General features: G+C 46.3%; 9 protein-coding genes across 9 annotated transcripts; 6 read left to right on the top strand and 3 right to left on the bottom strand.

The window, feature by feature from the left end:
* Positions 1-521: 521 nt before the first annotated feature.
* On the top strand, positions 522-1,511 carry N7481_006650 (isopenicillin N synthase family dioxygenase; the record flags this gene model as incomplete). Its single annotated transcript, XM_057265869.1, has 1 exon — positions 522-1,511. The coding sequence occupies one exon, from the start codon at positions 522-524 to the stop codon at positions 1,509-1,511; it is 990 nt and encodes a 329-aa protein (XP_057123589.1).
* Positions 1,512-1,871: 360 nt separating this feature from the next.
* On the bottom strand, positions 1,872-3,435 carry N7481_006649 (fungal specific transcription factor domain-containing protein; the record flags this gene model as incomplete). Its single annotated transcript, XM_057265868.1, is given in 3 exon segments — positions 1,872-2,504; positions 2,520-3,057; positions 3,086-3,435. 3 exon segments carry the CDS (start codon positions 3,433-3,435, stop codon positions 1,872-1,874), a joined length of 1,521 nt encoding a protein of 506 aa, XP_057123588.1.
* A 2,221-nt stretch (positions 3,436-5,656) lies between these two features.
* N7481_006648 (aldehyde dehydrogenase family protein) lies at positions 5,657-7,163 on the bottom strand (the record flags this gene model as incomplete). The annotated part of the gene is made up of 2 exons (XM_057265867.1): positions 5,657-6,033; positions 6,077-7,163. The coding sequence occupies 2 exons, from the start codon at positions 7,161-7,163 to the stop codon at positions 5,657-5,659; spliced, it is 1,464 nt and encodes a 487-aa protein (XP_057123587.1).
* Positions 7,164-7,631: 468 nt separating this feature from the next.
* N7481_006647 (VOC family protein) lies at positions 7,632-8,126 on the bottom strand (the record flags this gene model as incomplete). The annotated part of the gene is made up of 3 exons (XM_057265866.1): positions 7,632-7,751; positions 7,803-8,005; positions 8,063-8,126. 3 exons carry the CDS (start codon positions 8,124-8,126, stop codon positions 7,632-7,634), a joined length of 387 nt encoding a protein of 128 aa, XP_057123586.1.
* A 535-nt stretch (positions 8,127-8,661) lies between these two features.
* On the top strand, positions 8,662-9,611 carry N7481_006646 (SDR family NAD(P)-dependent oxidoreductase; the record flags this gene model as incomplete). Its single annotated transcript, XM_057265865.1, has 2 exons — positions 8,662-8,683; positions 8,755-9,611. The coding sequence occupies 2 exons, from the start codon at positions 8,662-8,664 to the stop codon at positions 9,609-9,611; spliced, it is 879 nt and encodes a 292-aa protein (XP_057123585.1).
* A 285-nt stretch (positions 9,612-9,896) lies between these two features.
* Positions 9,897-11,812, top strand: N7481_006645 (GMC family oxidoreductase; the record flags this gene model as incomplete). Its single annotated transcript, XM_057265864.1, has 2 exons — positions 9,897-10,133; positions 10,187-11,812. The coding sequence occupies 2 exons, from the start codon at positions 9,897-9,899 to the stop codon at positions 11,810-11,812; spliced, it is 1,863 nt and encodes a 620-aa protein (XP_057123584.1).
* Positions 11,813-12,359: 547 nt separating this feature from the next.
* On the top strand, positions 12,360-13,771 carry N7481_006644 (NAD(P)/FAD-dependent oxidoreductase; the record flags this gene model as incomplete). Its single annotated transcript, XM_057265863.1, has 2 exons — positions 12,360-13,099; positions 13,177-13,771. The coding sequence occupies 2 exons, from the start codon at positions 12,360-12,362 to the stop codon at positions 13,769-13,771; spliced, it is 1,335 nt and encodes a 444-aa protein (XP_057123583.1).
* An 899-nt stretch (positions 13,772-14,670) lies between these two features.
* N7481_006643 (CVNH domain-containing protein) lies at positions 14,671-15,110 on the top strand (the record flags this gene model as incomplete). Its single annotated transcript, XM_057265862.1, has 3 exons — positions 14,671-14,808; positions 14,862-15,049; positions 15,104-15,110. 3 exons carry the CDS (start codon positions 14,671-14,673, stop codon positions 15,108-15,110), a joined length of 333 nt encoding a protein of 110 aa, XP_057123582.1.
* Positions 15,111-15,751: 641 nt separating this feature from the next.
* Positions 15,752-16,390, top strand: N7481_006642 (uncharacterized protein; the record flags this gene model as incomplete). Its single annotated transcript, XM_057265861.1, has 1 exon — positions 15,752-16,390. The coding sequence occupies one exon, from the start codon at positions 15,752-15,754 to the stop codon at positions 16,388-16,390; it is 639 nt and encodes a 212-aa protein (XP_057123581.1).
* Between the last annotated feature and the right edge of the window lie 124 nt (positions 16,391-16,514).

Raw genomic sequence — 16,514 nt, 5'->3', positions numbered from 1 at the left:
TTGAAGAAATGAATATCTTTTGACTGTATTCTATTGGGATTTATAGCCACGCAGAAACTTGAACTTGAAGAGCTCGAGTTCCAGATTGTTGTTCAAGGTTGTTTTGATACAAAGTACACTACATTACCTGCGGGCCAGATATATCGAGATCCAGAAGTGGAAAATGTACCCTTATTTGCTCCTTCACGCCGGTGGACCATGATAAGAATCCAGCCACGAAGCCACGGCGTACCATTTCTGCAACTTCAACTCTCTTCCGATGGCTGATTTTCCGATAAAGGATTATCCGACCTCATTCTCCCTCTTGATTTATTGTGTCGAAACCGGTCATTTCATTTACCAAATAAGACTACTTCATCAAATCAAGCAATCGTATTGGTCCCTTGAGGCCATGAGTTGTCGCAAAGGATATTAGAAACAACGCAATGGGCCATATATAACAGGTATTTATTGCACGAGACCCGACTGCTGTTTTGGAATCCTTGACACGATAAAGACGTGTTCCTGAATCATCCAATAAAATGCCTATCTCAACAGAATCATCCTTCTATCTCCCGGCTGTCGATATCAGCCCCTATCTGGAGGACCCCAACAGTGAAGGCGCTCGCAAGGTAATCGATGACGTGCGAGCTGCATGCCAGTCCACTGGTTTTTTCCAACTACTCGGACACGGAATCTCCCCCGCCCTGCAGCAATCTGTCTTCGCGGCAGCAGCTAGGTTCTTCGACCTTCCAAGAGAGGTCAAGTCACGTTGCAAGAGCGTTGGTTTCCGAGGATACGATCCTATGGCTTCACAGTCGTACGAAGAAGATGTACTACCAGACCTGAAGGAAGGCTTCATCTCTGGGACGGACATTCCCATTGACGATCCTCGAGTGGTGAGCCGGCGCTTCTTCATGGGACCCAACATTTGGCCGCCCAGTGAGCTGCTAGCTGAGGAAGACTTTCGGTACACTATTGAAGAATATTATGAGGCTATGTTAAAGTTGTGCTGGTTGGTGTTGGATCTTATTGCGGCTACATTGCCATATGGACCGCATGTATTCGATGAGTTCAAAGAGAACGACCCTGCATGCCCGCTTCGGCTGCTCCATTACCCGCCTACCCCCGAGATGGACCTGGCAAAGGGCCGCCAGCTAGGCAGCAGCGCACATACGGACTTCGGAGCCATTACGCTTCTTCTCCAAGATGAACATGCAGGTCTTGAGGTACAAGACCATGAAACGGGTGAATGGATCGGAGTTCCTCCGAACAAAGATGCCTACGTGGTCAACCTAGGGGATATGATTAGCAGAATCACCAGGGGAAATTACAGAAGCAGCACTCACCGTGTCATCAACAAGAATCCGACCGACCGCTACAGTGTAGTGTTTTTCTTTGACGGCAATGTGGACTATAAATTGAGGCCTCTAGATTGTGTTGGGAAGGATTCCGATGAAGAGGATGTTCTCACCGTGGAAGAGCACATGATGGAGCGTACAGCCACCACTTATAAGCACAAGGCAAAGTAATCAGATAGTTCACAGACAAAATGTCTCATCATACTGCTAGTATTCTCCGATGGATGTTATGATATTTCAGTTGGAGTTCAATAAACACGATATTTATTCACATCTAAATGAAACATGTAGCGACACATGTAACACTCACCAACCTTTTAGACAGTATATAATCGTTATTTAATTTAACAGGTAACCCATAATAGCCCTGTCACCAGTTCAAGTTATCATCATGGAGCAGAAGAGCTCTCCCTGACAAGTCCTATGGATGCGTTGGTACATGAAAGTTCTAACAAATCTATATAGCTTTGACTCGGGTCGTTGGCATTCTTGAGCTCTCGGAAGATCTGTAGAAGCTCTTGAAGTAGCGAATTAAAAGCCCCATCTGAGCCACGATTGCCGTAAAGGAACTCCGCACAGAGCAATAATGGAATGGGCATGAGGGGGTGAATCTGAAAACTCGTTAACCAGCCTCTCCGCGATAAATGAAATAGTTGTTGATGCATTCTGGTATACCTTGAAGAAATTGAACTCTGTTAATCCTTTTGCCAGTTTGACAATTTCTTGTGCGGCACTAAATGCTCGCCGTTGATATTCAAGCACCCAGGCTTCTTTGTCAACTGTCCACACAGCAGATTCAATTCCCTTATATAAATGAATTACACTCGCCTGTCCCATGATATGTGCGAAGGAGATCAGGGGATCGCATATTTGAGCCGGGGAGGGGTAGTACTGGGAAAGAATCTGAAGTCGGTTCGTAAGAACATTGTCAAGCCATTGGTGTTGGTCGATCCAGTTGGGAGCCAAATCGCCGTACACAAAGCGAACACTGTATTGCTGGGCATGGAATAAGCTACGGCCACATATTGTAGCGAGAACCACGCATTCATTGAACGGGGAGGCGTTTTGTGGCATAACATCCATGATTGCTTCCGAGAGGAAAGCTCCTAGCACCGGTTGGCCGCTCTGGAAGTCTGCATCCGCTGCCGGCAAACGGGTGCAGATCTAAAAATCAAATACTAGATCAGATGTGATCGAGTGGCTTTGACCTGGATATAATCGGAGCCTTACCACATGTTCGTTCAAAGTGATCGGCCAGTTATTACGCATACTTAGTAGATGATCCAAAAAATAGGCCATCCAGAACACTCGACGCTTCTCTTCTGTTTCAATCAGATCTGCCTCGGGAATTGAAGATTTTGTCGGACTATCGATCTCGTGTAGGCGCATCAATTGCACAAGACGAAAGGCACGTCCGGCACTCATCCACGCCGAGCGATGAAATGTTCGCATCGACTCATAGGTTGCTATCAATATCCATGCCTGAATCTCTGCTGTATCAACCCCGTTATTCGGATCACCTGATAGATAAGAGTGCTCTAGGGATCGTTTAGTTTCCTGGTAGAATGATTCTTGAAGGTGTCTGAATTGTGCTGAGAGCAGCGACGCCAGGGTCCACACGGCATATTGTAGACATCGACGAGATATCCTTTTCACGGGTTTTCGAGCCCAACTTAAATAGCGACGGTGATGAAGTATCTGGATAGATGGATGAACTCTGTCAAAGTATAGTTGATTTCTAAGACCGATCGTTATCAGCCATGAATTCCCAAGGACTCGGGGACATGTAGGTAACAAACAATTCTGCCTGCATGAATTCAGATATTGGTTCGACCCCAATAATGTCTTTGCTATAGATTCCGACCGATTGTATTGAATTGACATTCGTCGCATTCGTCACTGTATTCAGCAGGGACGTATCCGACTCTGAAACCGTTGTGTTATCCACAGGAAGTGGAGATGGATATGATTCGGAACGATTGGAAGGGCTAGTGACACTGCAGCCATCATCATGCTCGTCAGTGAGGGGGGTTGGTAGTGTATTGAATTCGGAGAAGCTCGCAGGGTCATGGGCGGGAAGACGATTCTCGAGCATCGCTGTGATTTACGTCAGCGTCCAAACTCATAGAATTCAATTGTTCTTGGAATCATAAATATACCGACTCGATTCCGCAACGCTTTCAGGTAACCTTTTTTGGGGCCCCTGGGCTGGCGTTGGGTGTTGATTTCGCAAGTTGCCCCCGACTCGAGGCAAACACCACACCTCGGTTGGTGTCCATCGCAACGAAGCTTACGACGGCGACATTCTTCACAGGCTCTTCCTGTCCGTTGCCGCTGTCTTCCGGTGGACCGAGAAGACTGGTCTCGACGTGTTAGGGCATCCATATCGCTGGTGAGCAGCATGTGATCAGGTGACTTGGGGGGGACAGCAGACGAAAAAAAAGAGAAGAAAGCAGGGCTCAAGGGGAAGCAGATCAGATCAATAGTCGCGGCCAGTGGTAGATGGAGTCGCACGGACGGTGCTTAATTTATAAATGGACCTTGGGAGCTTGTTTCCTGTAGCGTCCAGGCTAAAGTGGGCGGAGACCCCGAGAGTACTGGAGAATGTACTGGAGATTTATGGGCGCAGCCGAGTAATGCGCTCAGGCGAAAGAGGTGAGGTACTTTGGAGTGGAGTGGAAGTCTTTTGGCGTCGATTGGCGTACTTTGGCTTTGGCCCCAAGGTGTGATGCGCTATCACAGCCCCCTTAGCGCTTACTTATGTGTAACTTTGTGACCGTATTCGGTTATCATGTAGAATGGTCCACACCATATCGATATTGCGAGATGTGACAATCACGAAAGCCGTCTTCAACGGGGATGCAACAAGAGAAGAACAATGGCTAAGTGAAGAAGAGGGGAGGATAAGCAAGAGTATCAAGGGGCCCATGGCATAAGCCAGTGAAGCGGATTACAAACAAAATCCCCCTTGCTTACGTAGCTTAGTGCGGGGAGTGCATACATAGTACTGTGCTAGTAAGAGCACTAATATCGAATTCGATTCTTTCAAAGAGTACGAAGTAGTTCAAGTAGTATTTATTATCGACTTGAAGTACTACTTATAGTCCGAATTCCACCAATTTAGTCATGCCCAGAAATTGAACGCTCTTTCGGTAGATTGGCACTGAGACGATACTACTAATAACCAGTAGGTATGGATACTTACTGATATGGCAAGTTTCCACTATAAATATTAGTTATATGTCTGTACTAGTACCTAGTAGTGGTATAGTAGGAAAGAAGATTTTCGCATTTTTTATCAAATTAGTGATAGTATGATGATAGAAGAAGGCATTGGTATGAACACAATGCTTATATCAGAACGAATAGCATCCACCGTAATAAGCCCCGCCAGTGGCGTTCCACAAGGCCTCGACGCAAAGAGGCACTGAGAAGACGCAACCTGCATGAGTGAGGAAACTGGTAGATTTAAAAAGTGGGGATTGTCAGAATCTATTGTTCAAGTTTCACAGGATTTGAACTGATAATTTGGGCTGAAGGAACGTGCAAGTTGAGAAAAGAAACGAAGTCGAAGAGCTTGCTAGTACGGCTGTTTTAAAATGGTATGCGACCTCGGGACAAAATCATATCACAACACAGTGAAATGGAGGATTAACCACTGGCAGTAGTGCCAGCGGGCACTGATGCCGGAACTTGAATATGGTAATATATTTAACTACACTACGGAGTAGCGTACTAGCAGTTTCCACTTAAGTTACTTCTACTAGTAGGACTCGGTAAAATATCAAAAATACAAGACCTTGATACTAGTCGCAAGAGCAATTTTTTTTTAAACCATGGATTCCAATTTGCCACAAGGTAGAAGGCAATTTGACGCTTACTATTACACAAATACTAGTACTGGTATCATGATGTCTTCAAAGCCCAGGTTGCTATTCATTCGGCGTAAACCAGGTGTTGCACTGTATATTGATGTTCACGAGTGAAAAGAACTATATTTACTTTAAATTCTATTCCATCGTAGTATTCAAGAAGTAAGGGTTAGCTCACCTGTTCAAGTTCAAATTGCAGGGCTGGAGGCCTTATGTGGTGAGCATGTATAGTCGATCAGGCAACCTCCCCGTGAAGATTTCCCAAGAGAAAAAAAAAAAAAAAAAAAAAAAAGGCTATCTGACGATCACTACTTTGAAGATATGCAAACTCTCACTAGTTGACTGGTGTGGCACTATTGAAATTGTCGTTTCGTCTAAATCTCCCTAACCATCTAAGACCGAGAACATGTTTCTCTGCTGAAGTGGGTGTAACTGCAGAGACTACTACAGCTTGCATACATCACTAGCGCTACCCCAAGCTGGTATAGTACCCAGTCCGCTTGGGAAGCGAACGTTTTTGATACGACTCCATTCCCTTAGTGTTCCAATCCAATGTTCCCTGCCATATCCACTGTCCTTCACACCCCCGAACGGCGTTCCCAAAAGGGCGCGGAAGTAATTATTCACCAACACGACCCCAACGTCCAACTTTCGAGTAACTCGCAGAGCTCGATTGAAGTCCGCGGAGTATACCCCTGCAAAAAGTCCGTACTGCGAGGAGTTGACGATTGTGACGGCTTGCTCTTCCGTTTCAAAAGAGCCTACAACAACGACAGGTCCGAAGATCTCCTTGTGTGCAATAGTCATTTCAGGTTTGACGTCTGTGAAGAGTGTTGGGGCCACATAAAATCCCCCCCGCTAAACCTTCGGCTGTAGGTAGGCTTCCCTGCGCAGATAAAGTCGCTCCTTGACGCTTGCCTTCTTCGATATAGGATAGTATCTCCTGTTGACGCTCCAGAGACACAACAGGGCCGATGTGAGTCTTTTCATCAAGTCCATCACCGGCGCACAACCTCTTGACTGCTATTGTGAGGCGATCAACGAAAGTCGGGTAAAGGTCTTTGTGAACTAAAATCCGTGATGCGGCGGTGCATGATTCACCCTTGTTGAAAAAGGCCCCATCCACAGTATCGCGCACAGCTAACTCTAGATCAGCGTCTTCGAAGATAACAAAGGCATTCTTTCCTCCAAGCTCCAGTGCTGTAGGGGTCAGGGTAACTGCAGCAAGCTGGGCAGCATTCGAGCCTGATGCGGTAGAGCCTGTCAACGAGACCATTTTGACTAGTGGGTGACTGATCAAGGCCTGTGGCAACTCCGGGCCCAGACCAGGAATCGCCTGGACAACATCTTCGGGGAAGACGGACTGCAGTATTTGAACAATGCGCATCAATGTCAACGGAGCCTGCTCTCCTGGCTTTAGGACCATGGTATTGCCAGCCGCCAGACATGGGGCCAATTTCCCCCCAGCATGGACCGGAGGCCAATTGAACGGCAAAATACCCACACACACCCCATGTGGCTCATAAATCACACTCGAATAGATATTTCCTTGGTCGAAAAATTCCGAAGGTAGTTTGTCGGCAATAGATCCGAAGTAACGAAACACTCCCACCAGAAACATAAGATCAAATGATGCATCTTTGACAGGTTTCCCGTTCTCAAGGCATAGCAGAATGGCCAATTCACCGACGTGCTTTTGAAGCTCGTCGGCAGCCTGTATGAGATAGACTGAGCGTTCCTGTCGAGTCTTCCATCGCCACGACTCGAATGCCTTTTGTGATGCTTGGACGGCCTTATCTGCTGTGTCGGGATTTCCGGCCTGGACGACAGTTATCGGCTTCCCTGTCGCGGGATTCACGACGGTGAACCGCTGGGAAACATCCTTACACGACCAACGATATTCACTGACTGGCGGGATTGTCTTCAGAATTTCTGCTGCTGTTACGGTCATGATTTCTTGCGTCTTCGATTGGCCCGGTGTGTGATTTAGTGACGATGACTTGCCTAGGTAAGCGATAAAGTAGTCCTTGGGAAGTGAGAGAGGAATAGATGGATTATACTAAATATATAAGATCCGTTGGGTAGAAGTTTTAACTATGCTTACGTAGTGCCCGACCCTCAAGAATCAATACCGCATTTACGAGCAACAAGACCCGGATAGATTTCTACGGTCCCTGTCAAACTCCGAGCCGGCTACTCCTTATTCCTTCGGGGGAACATGGGGATCCTTTTGAAGAACTACAGGTTGTATTGACCAAATACTGGCTAATTAATCAAATATAAGAGATAGTTATGGAGGTTCCTGGCATGGCTGTCTCCACGCTTGTACTGCAGTATGTTTTCAGGCACTTTCTCTCATGTTTATGTTCTGCTATGAGATTCTATACAATCTCCGTCACGAAGAAAAGATTACAGTCGCTTATTTGTAGGTGTAGATAGCGAAGTTGTTGCCCTCGCTATCCTCGAAGTATTGGAATAGTCCCTTGTCACCTTCGGGAAGCACCTCGCTTGCCTTCTTGCCACCATTCTTCTCAATGGCCTTGAATAGATTAGCCAAATGAGGTATTGATATCTTTCATTGATAACTCACCTCCAAAGCGGTCACGATATTCTCTACATAGAGGTAGAGTTTAGTAGATCCCGAGCCTACTGGGATTTCTTCCACGAGGCGCATAGCCCCTCCGATGGGCAGAACACCACCTGGCACCTCAAAAGTTTGAAGCTTGTGAGCGGGGAAACCCAGAGAGGAGGGGGCGAATGTCCAGTTGAAAACTGCCTTGTAGAATGCGGCCCCTACCAGTATCGCTTAGATTATGTCTTCGGATAATTGATTACATCGGGAGATCTTACCTCGAGCCACATCCTTGGCCGGAATTTCGAGTCCAACAGGAGTTCCTGCGGGGATTGGAGACATGATTTCGATATTGAAGAAACTTGTGAAAATATTGTTGTTTGAAAGATTGCTGAGATTAATTACAGTTCATCCACTCAAGCCTGGTCTTTATATGCCAGTCTGCTCCACCGAATTCTTGATCATCCATGTTCTATTCCATCTTGATTATCAATATACCCAGTCGCTTCGATGTGAAAGAAGCTATCAACAGTTTCCAATTGGATGGAGCCATGTTGTTTCTTTGTTTGATCAGTAAAGTTTTTCCGAGGTGAGTGGCGGAATATCTTTCTCGGACCTCTTTTATCCGAAGAATTCGTGGGCTGGCAGATGACAAATATCATGCTCCGAGATACGAGACTCGTATTTTCGTTATATCTCCACAAAGGTCGAAAGGTCCAGATAATCCGGAATGATTAATCCGTTACTCCCAGGGAGACCGATGCCAATCCCGCCATCCTTCAAGTGTAGTATCAGCTGCAAGTAAACGAGTCTATTTAAGAAACACGTAATGTAATCATACAAGTCTCCGCGACACTATTGCAAAACAACGAGCGAAATGGCATTCCCACCATCCGCTGGTAGGCTAAACCCCCCTGTTCACCCGAGCGCAGTCAATTAATCTCAAATAGCTAACATTCGGTCCTTGCAGGATTCACTTGGATCTCTAAGACACACAATGATAGCTATCCTACCATCACAGCCTCCAAATGCAAACAGCAAGGACGAGCAGTGTTCGTGACAGGTGCATCAAAGGGCATTGGTCGCGCGGTAGCAGTTTCGTTTGCCCAAGCAGGCGCTTCCTCAATTGCACTCGGCGCACGATCATCCCTTGACGCCACTGAGGCGGCGGTGCTCGATGCCGCACGGACATCAGGCCATCCTCCACCAAAAGTCCTGAAACTGGTACTCGACGTTTCGGATGAACAGAGTGTTGCAGATGCAGCGGCGGAGGTTGAACGTGATTTTGGCCGCCTCGATGTTTTAGTGAACAATGCCGGTCGCGTCGAGAAATGGGTCCCCCTCGCGGAAACTGATCCTAAAGCCTGGTGGGGGACGTGGGAGGTCAATATCAAGGGAACATATCTTATGACAAGGGCCATGTTGCCTCTTCTGTTGAAAGGCGGCGAAAGGACCATCGTCAATATGAACTCGATCGGTGCCCACTTGACTCGGCCTGGTGCATCTGCCTATCAGACTGGGAAATTAGCGATGCTGCGCTTGACACAGTTCACTTGTGTTGAATACGCTGCTCAGGGTATTTTGGCCTTTGCAATCCATCCGGGGGCCGTGGATACTGAGTTGGCATCGAATCTGCCTGAAGACACAAAAGCCAAGTTGGTGGATTCACCAGAATTGTGTGCCGACACAATTGTCTGGTTGACTCAAGAGCGACAACTTTGGCTGGCTGGACGCTATCTAAGCGCTAACTGGGACATGGCAGAGTTGATGTGTCGCAAGGAAGAGATTATTCAGGGCGATAAGCTCAAAGTCAAATTGGTCTTGTAAATTAGTTTGACACAAACGTAGTTTCGGGCCATTTCACGATCTCATGAGACTCCTGAATAGCTGATTACAGTGCAAACTTGCCTGTCCAATTGCTTTCATCCCTCAACGGATATTCATGCTCATGATGTATCCAATTAGGAAAGTGGGGAATATCCTGTTTATTACTGTGCTCACAGGAGGCTTGGACATAGACCGCTTCCTATAAGAACATACCCAGGCCCATCTCAAGAATGAATCACTTAAACCTTTTATCTCTGTGCTCAAGCATAAAGTCCTTTGTAAATCATGCCTGCAGTCGGGGTCTCTGAATTTGTCAAAACTCCCTTTGATGTTCTCATCATTGGTGGTGGAACCGCGGGCCTCGTGCTCGCAGCTCGTCTTTCCGAAGAGCCACACATTCAAGTCGGGGTAATCGAAGCTGGATCTCTGCGGTTGGATGATCCGAAGGTCAATTTACCTACTGGAACGGGTCAGATGATGGGTGATCCTAACTATGACTGGAATTTCGAGAGTGTCCCACAGGTGAGTAATCTGGGAATAATATCGTCTGATGCATAGTTTTTGACTTCGTGCAGACTGGCACTCACGGGAAGACATACCACATCCCACGTGGTAAAATGCTGGGTGGTTCAAGTGGAATCAACTTCATGTCTTACAACAGACCATCTGCTGAAGACATCGATGATTGGGGCAGAAAGATGAGTCTCAAAGGGTGGACATGGTCTGAACTGCTGCCGTACTTTAAACGGAATGAGAATATGGAGCCAGTTGAGGACAGTCCATCTTGTCCAATCCAATCACAAGCCCATGGTGTTGACGGCCCAATACATACTTCAATAGGTACCTGGCAGCCACCTATCGAAGAATCATTACTCGCTGCATTTGATGAGGCCGCTTGTCTCCAACGGCCGGCTGAGCCATACAGTGGCTCCCATCTAGGATTCTACAGATCTCTGTTTACCTTGGACAGAACTGACAGGCCAGTTCGGAGTTATGCAGCCAGTGGCTATCTTCAACCGGCCATCAAACGCCTAAACCTTATGGTTTTGGAAGATGCTCAAGTATGTCGCATTCTACTCGGTAATACTGCAGAAGGCGTACCGAACGCAGAAGGGGTCGAGCTACTTTATGGAGGGAATCTTTATGTCGCTTCGGCTAAGAAGGAAGTGATACTCAGCGCTGGATCTATTCAAAGTCCCCAACTTCTAGAGCTTTCGGGAATTGGGGACCCTAGCCTCCTCAAGCAAGCTGGGATTCTTTGCAAAGTACCCATTAGCGATGTTGGGAAAAATTTGCAAGAACATACCATGACACCAGTGTCATATGAGCTTGCAGAAGGAATTATGTCAATGGATTCTTTGTTCAAGAATCCTGCTCTGCTAGAAGAGCATCAAAACATCTATGCCAAAAACCACTCTGGGGCTCTTTCCGGGGCAGTTAGCCTCATGGGCTTCACTGCATACTCATCACAATGCAGCGAGGCTCAGATGAGCCATACCCTTGGAAATATTATTCCTATTGCCAGTGTTGAAGTGTCGCAGCAAAATGCCAACTTTCAACGCAAGCAGTTTGAGGTTATCGCCACACGTATCAAAGATCCAATTTCTGCGGCAATCCAGTTCATCGGCACTCCGGCATATTTCAATACCGCAGCAGGCCATGAAAATTGTGCAAAACTGATGTCTGGCCCGCCCAGTGGCTACAATTCATGCTACTCCATTGTTGTTAGCAACATGTATCCGTTATCTCGGGGGAGCGTACATGTGCGGACCTCAAATCCTGTAGACCCGCCCACAATTGACCCCGGGTTTCTATCCCACCCAGTTGATCTCGATATTATTGCTACGGGGATTTCATTTGCGGATCAAGTGTTTCGGTCGAACATTGTACATTCGAATATTTCCAGGCGGGTCAGCCCTTCTCCGGAAGTCAACCTCTCCAATATTGAAGAAGCTCGGGACTATGTTCGGAATCACATCGTGACATATCACCATGCCTTGGGGACTTGCGCGATGGGACAAGTAGTAGATGAGAAGCTACGAGTGAAGGGCGTTCGAAATCTTCGTGTTGTTGATGCTAGCGTTATTCCAATGCAGGTCAGCGCCGCGATCATGGCTACTGTGTATGCTGTTGCTGAAAGGGCATCGGATATTATCAAGGACGATCTGAGGGTGCGGGAAATCCATCGTGCTAACTTGTGATGTGCATCTTCAAAGATAAAATTGCTACATATTACTAGTCGTCGATTTGTCTAGTCATAGAAAATTTCTACCTATTTTTACCAAGGCTCTCTACGCAATGATTCTGAGGATGTAGTGCTAGTATCCACCTGAACGAAGTCCACCTCATAACATGCCATGATGATGGCTTCTCGAGAAATAGCTTACGTGGTTGTTTAGTTACCGAAGTCAAAGCAGAGATATTCCGAAAAGAAATTCCGAGTTCCTGCAGGAAGCTTTCTTCAGGCGTCGAAAAGCCCTGGAAAGGATTCGACGTAAGCCTGGTGGCTGAAGCTTGGAATGTAGTTCGTACTTTTGTCTTCCTGTGCTTACATTCTACTGAGATGCTCGCAGAATACGAGAGTCAATCAGAGAACCACAGTGGAGCGAGAATATTTTTTATGAGAAAAGAATTCAATTTGTTCTCGTATTAGGAGGATGAAACCCTGCGACATGCATTATAAAGGTAAAGGAGTACTGGTCGACCATCTGAGTTTCCGATCAAAATTTCCAGTTTTATGCCGCCGCAATGAAACCGCTTCGCGCCTTTTCCACTTCTCTCTGTCTATTGCCTTGGACTTTTCATCCCACAAGCGCTAAAGATAAATTCGATCCGACTAGCTACGCCAGCTCGGACGTTATTACATGTGATGTCGCAGTGATCGGAGGTGGCTCTTCTGGCACCTATGGTGCTATCAATCTCCACAAACGAGGGCAAAGCGTGGTGCTCGTCGAGAAAGAGGCAGTTCTTGGAGGCCATACAAACACTTACACTGATCCCCTGACGAATATCACAATTGACTATGGTGTTCAAGCGTACTGGAATATACCGGTCACGCAGAACTATTTGGATTATCTGGGCATTGAAACGACAGAATACACGGGGTATTCAAGAAAAGAGTTATATGCCAATTTTGAAACGGGACAGGAAGTCACGTTCACCGCGAGCAGCAATTATACGTCCTACGTCAAACAGATAGAGAAGTATCCATATCTAGAGTGGAGTTGGGACCTACCCAATCCCGTTCCTAGCGACCTTCTTTTGCCATTCGCCAAATTCATGCAAAAGTATGACCTAGAAGATTTAGGATACAACGTCTTCTGGGCTGCGCAAGGCCTGTCAAATGTACTGGAACAGTTGACGGTCAACGTGTTCAAAATTTTTGACAAGTCATTCATCGATGCCCTACAAGGGGGTGACGTGAGAAGTGTTGACGGCAACGGGGAAATATACAACAAAGCTTCTGCGATACTGAAGGGAAAGGTGCTGTACTCTTCCCAAGTCGTCGCCTCCAGCCGGCCAGCCGACGGCACTCATGTAAAGCTGGTTGTGGCAACTCCCACAGGAACAAATTTATCATCGCATCGAAGCTCCTCGTCAGCATTCCACCACTATTGAACAACATGAAGCCTTTCGGCCTAACGACCCGCGAGTCCAATATATTTTCGCAGTGGAGTTACAGCGGATATTATACTATTCTAGTCAACAACACTGGCCTTCCTTCCGGTTATCGATTTCGGAACGCCAATGCAGCAACGCTTTCCAATATTCCGAAGCTCCCGGGTCCCTACCAAATCACAGAAACAAATATCCCTGGACTGTTTTATATCTGGTACGGGAGCCCCTATGCCTTGGAAGAAGCTGCCGTGAAAAAAGACATCACAGCGGTTATCCGTCGATTGCAGAAAGCCGTCGACGCAAACGGATCTCCAGTGCCACATTTCGTGGAATTCAAAAGCCATACGCCGTTTAAACTGGTGGTCAGTGGTGACTCTATTCGCGACGGGTTTTACAGAGATTTAGAGGAGTTACAAGGCTATAGAAACACATGGTATACAGGGGCTGCGGTTATCTCCCATAGCTCAGCGATCTTGTGGAACTTCACGGAGACCCTTCTCCCACAGATCATCGCAGCTCAAAAAATCAAAATAATGAAATAACTATGAATAATTATTTCTGTGTCAAATCTTTTCATATTTTCATTCAATATCTATCGACACTTCCCGTGCTTACCACGGTCCCATTCATCCTGCAGCTGCTGGCCAAAAGTACGGCCGGGACAACCTATACGAGCTGCGTTTCCGGGTTCCCCGACATCATGACATCAGCACGGACCAAAACAAAGCAGGCGGGCCACTCGCATCATCAAGACATAAGAACTCATTTAACGGCCTTTTGAGCCAGTCGCACTTTCTTGGAATCCTTGATTAGAGCCGTGAAGAAGACATTGCCAAGAACTTTTAGATCCTGATGCAAACGGATAACACCATGCGCCGTATGGGTCTGCTGACCCGTGACTTCATCAGTGGTTCACCTTAAAGAGGAATGTATGGTTCGGGGCTGGCCGAGGCTCGGGAGCACTATCACGTAAATTGAAGGCGGCAAATACATGTCTAGATTTATTTGTTTGGAGTGTCACACCATGATTTAGGTTGGAACATTAGAAAATTTGAATGGGTGATTTGTGGCATATATCCGGTAGTATGCTACTTGAGCGGTCCGGAGAAGTTCTAGACTACCGACTCCTGAATTCGGACACGGCTAGACCGGCTCAAATGTAATGTACGAGCTAGCCCTTGTTATTATCTCAACTTGTACATATGGAAGTGTAAGAACAGTCAAAAGCTTCCCATATGTCCAAAATTAAGGTTGAGTGTTGAATCACTACTGGTAATGATTAGAAAGGGAATTTGGAACTCTGTCATCAATTAATGTATAAAATGCAGGTAAATTCATCGAAGAAGGCCATTAAATACTTTTTTTTCCAACTTACGATAATCCAATACTTGGACCTTTCAATTTTTACAATAGCCCCAATTCAACTGACGGACCCTTCAACATGAACGGAACACAGAATCTTGGAATTCGCTCTGATGGTCCGGACACCTACCTATATGGCGAATGCAGATTTAATCAGGACCCATGGGCTTACAGAAGAAGCGAAATACGTCTGGATGATGTCCTTGGAGACGAACATGTAGGTGTTTTGTATGAGCTCACATATAAGATCTAATACTAACACAACACCAGGGCTTTTTCAAATGGGGTGGGCATGATTTTACCGAGAAAGCATTAGATGTGCATTTCGGTATTGAGGGCCAGCAGAATGTGCCTGTGTTACGCGCCCAGCTACGTGGAGACTTTGGGAATGATTATGCTGCGAGAGATGTGAATCTGGCCGAGCATATCTATAACTCCGGGGGCAATCTACAGTATCGGTGAGTGCCTTTTCAAATTTATTTCCTTCTATTTAGACAACTAATAATTCACAGACCGTAATTTCGAAGTTTGTGGAGGCAAGCATGCGAGAGGAATATCAAAAGGGTTCCAATTTTATTTTGCAGTGTATTGAATTTTTCTTTCTTTTTTGCTTTCTTTGTTTCAGGTTCGATAGTGAAAATTGACTAAATTATCTACTGCCCTGCAAGCAAATGCAATAACATTCCAAGCAGTGTCGATTCGATGTCTAAACGAAGTGTTGGTCACGCGGAAACTTTCATGTGGATTTCTCGTCATTGGTAAATTCCACGGGCCAAGACAAGAGATCTTACTGGTAAAAGCGACACAGTCACTGCAAACTTTTGTAATGAGAAGAATACATAAATGTACAGTTCAGAAACGGCTTATTCACCAGCTCCACTATTCAGGCAATACGTACGACTTCAGGCTCTACCCACAGAGTCCGATAATGTAACCTTAATTGCCTAGATAGTTTGGGCAAGTCTAGAACAACAAAATCGCAGAGAGCGGTTCCATTTCAAGATGTCCCAAGGTATGGACCGAACCTTACCGGATGTTTCCAATACCACCGAGGAGAAGGGCCTTGAAAACGATAGATGGAGAAGACTAGCGCAGATACCTATAAATCACTCCTAAGGCCTCTCGTTCTCAAGACCAAAACCTGACCCCTGACAGGTGACATGTCTGAGCCTCATCAGCCTTCATCACAGACCTCCCAGGAAGAGCACCATGTCTACCAAGAATACATGGCCGCGACATCCAATTTACGAAGAAAGCTGATCCAGAAAAGAAAGCATCTGAAACTGCAATATGGAATTAGCTCCTTTGTTTTCAATTTCCTCACAATGGTGCAAGTGATCATTGGCGCAGTTATTACAGCACTAGGACCCTCAGCTGCCGACCACATGGTGGCAATAACAGTCCTTGGTGCTATCAATACGTCGTGCGCTGGACTTTTGGCCCTTCTTAAGGGGAGAGGACTACCACAGCGACTTAGGGGAAGCATGATTGAAATTTCCAAAGTTCTGGACTACATCCAAGATACCTCACTTTTGTTGAAATATGATAAAAGCCGCGTCCCCGAGAACGGAATCGGTCCTCTACTAGAAGAGTCTTTTCAGAGATATGCTTCTGCCGAGCAACTGATTGAGGGCAACCAGCCGGATACGTTTGCTTCTGGGATCAAGCCTCCAGTCAATGCCAACGCGACGGATGCAGAAGATGGTCATGGCCAAGGACCAGCCACCTACAAGACGAATGGTAAAGGGCCTCAAATGGATGAGGAAATGGGATTTTTGGACGGGAGTCGACGTACATGATGTACTTCAAAAGCTCGCCATATATTGCGATTGCAAGTTGCTACACATCAAATGCTGAAAGGTTGTTGCTTTACTCTTTAAACGTGTTCGTAATATCGATCCTACCGTTTCTTGTTCTTTATGA

The sequence above is a fragment of the Penicillium waksmanii genome (genome assembly GCF_028829765.1).
Source record: "Penicillium waksmanii strain IBT 27052 chromosome Unknown utg000005l:1.0-5232799.0:1.0-5237142.0, whole genome shotgun sequence".
In the NCBI taxonomy this organism is placed as follows: Eukaryota; Fungi; Ascomycota; class Eurotiomycetes; order Eurotiales; family Aspergillaceae; genus Penicillium; species Penicillium waksmanii.
This window is presented reverse-complemented; position numbering and strand designations above follow the sequence as displayed.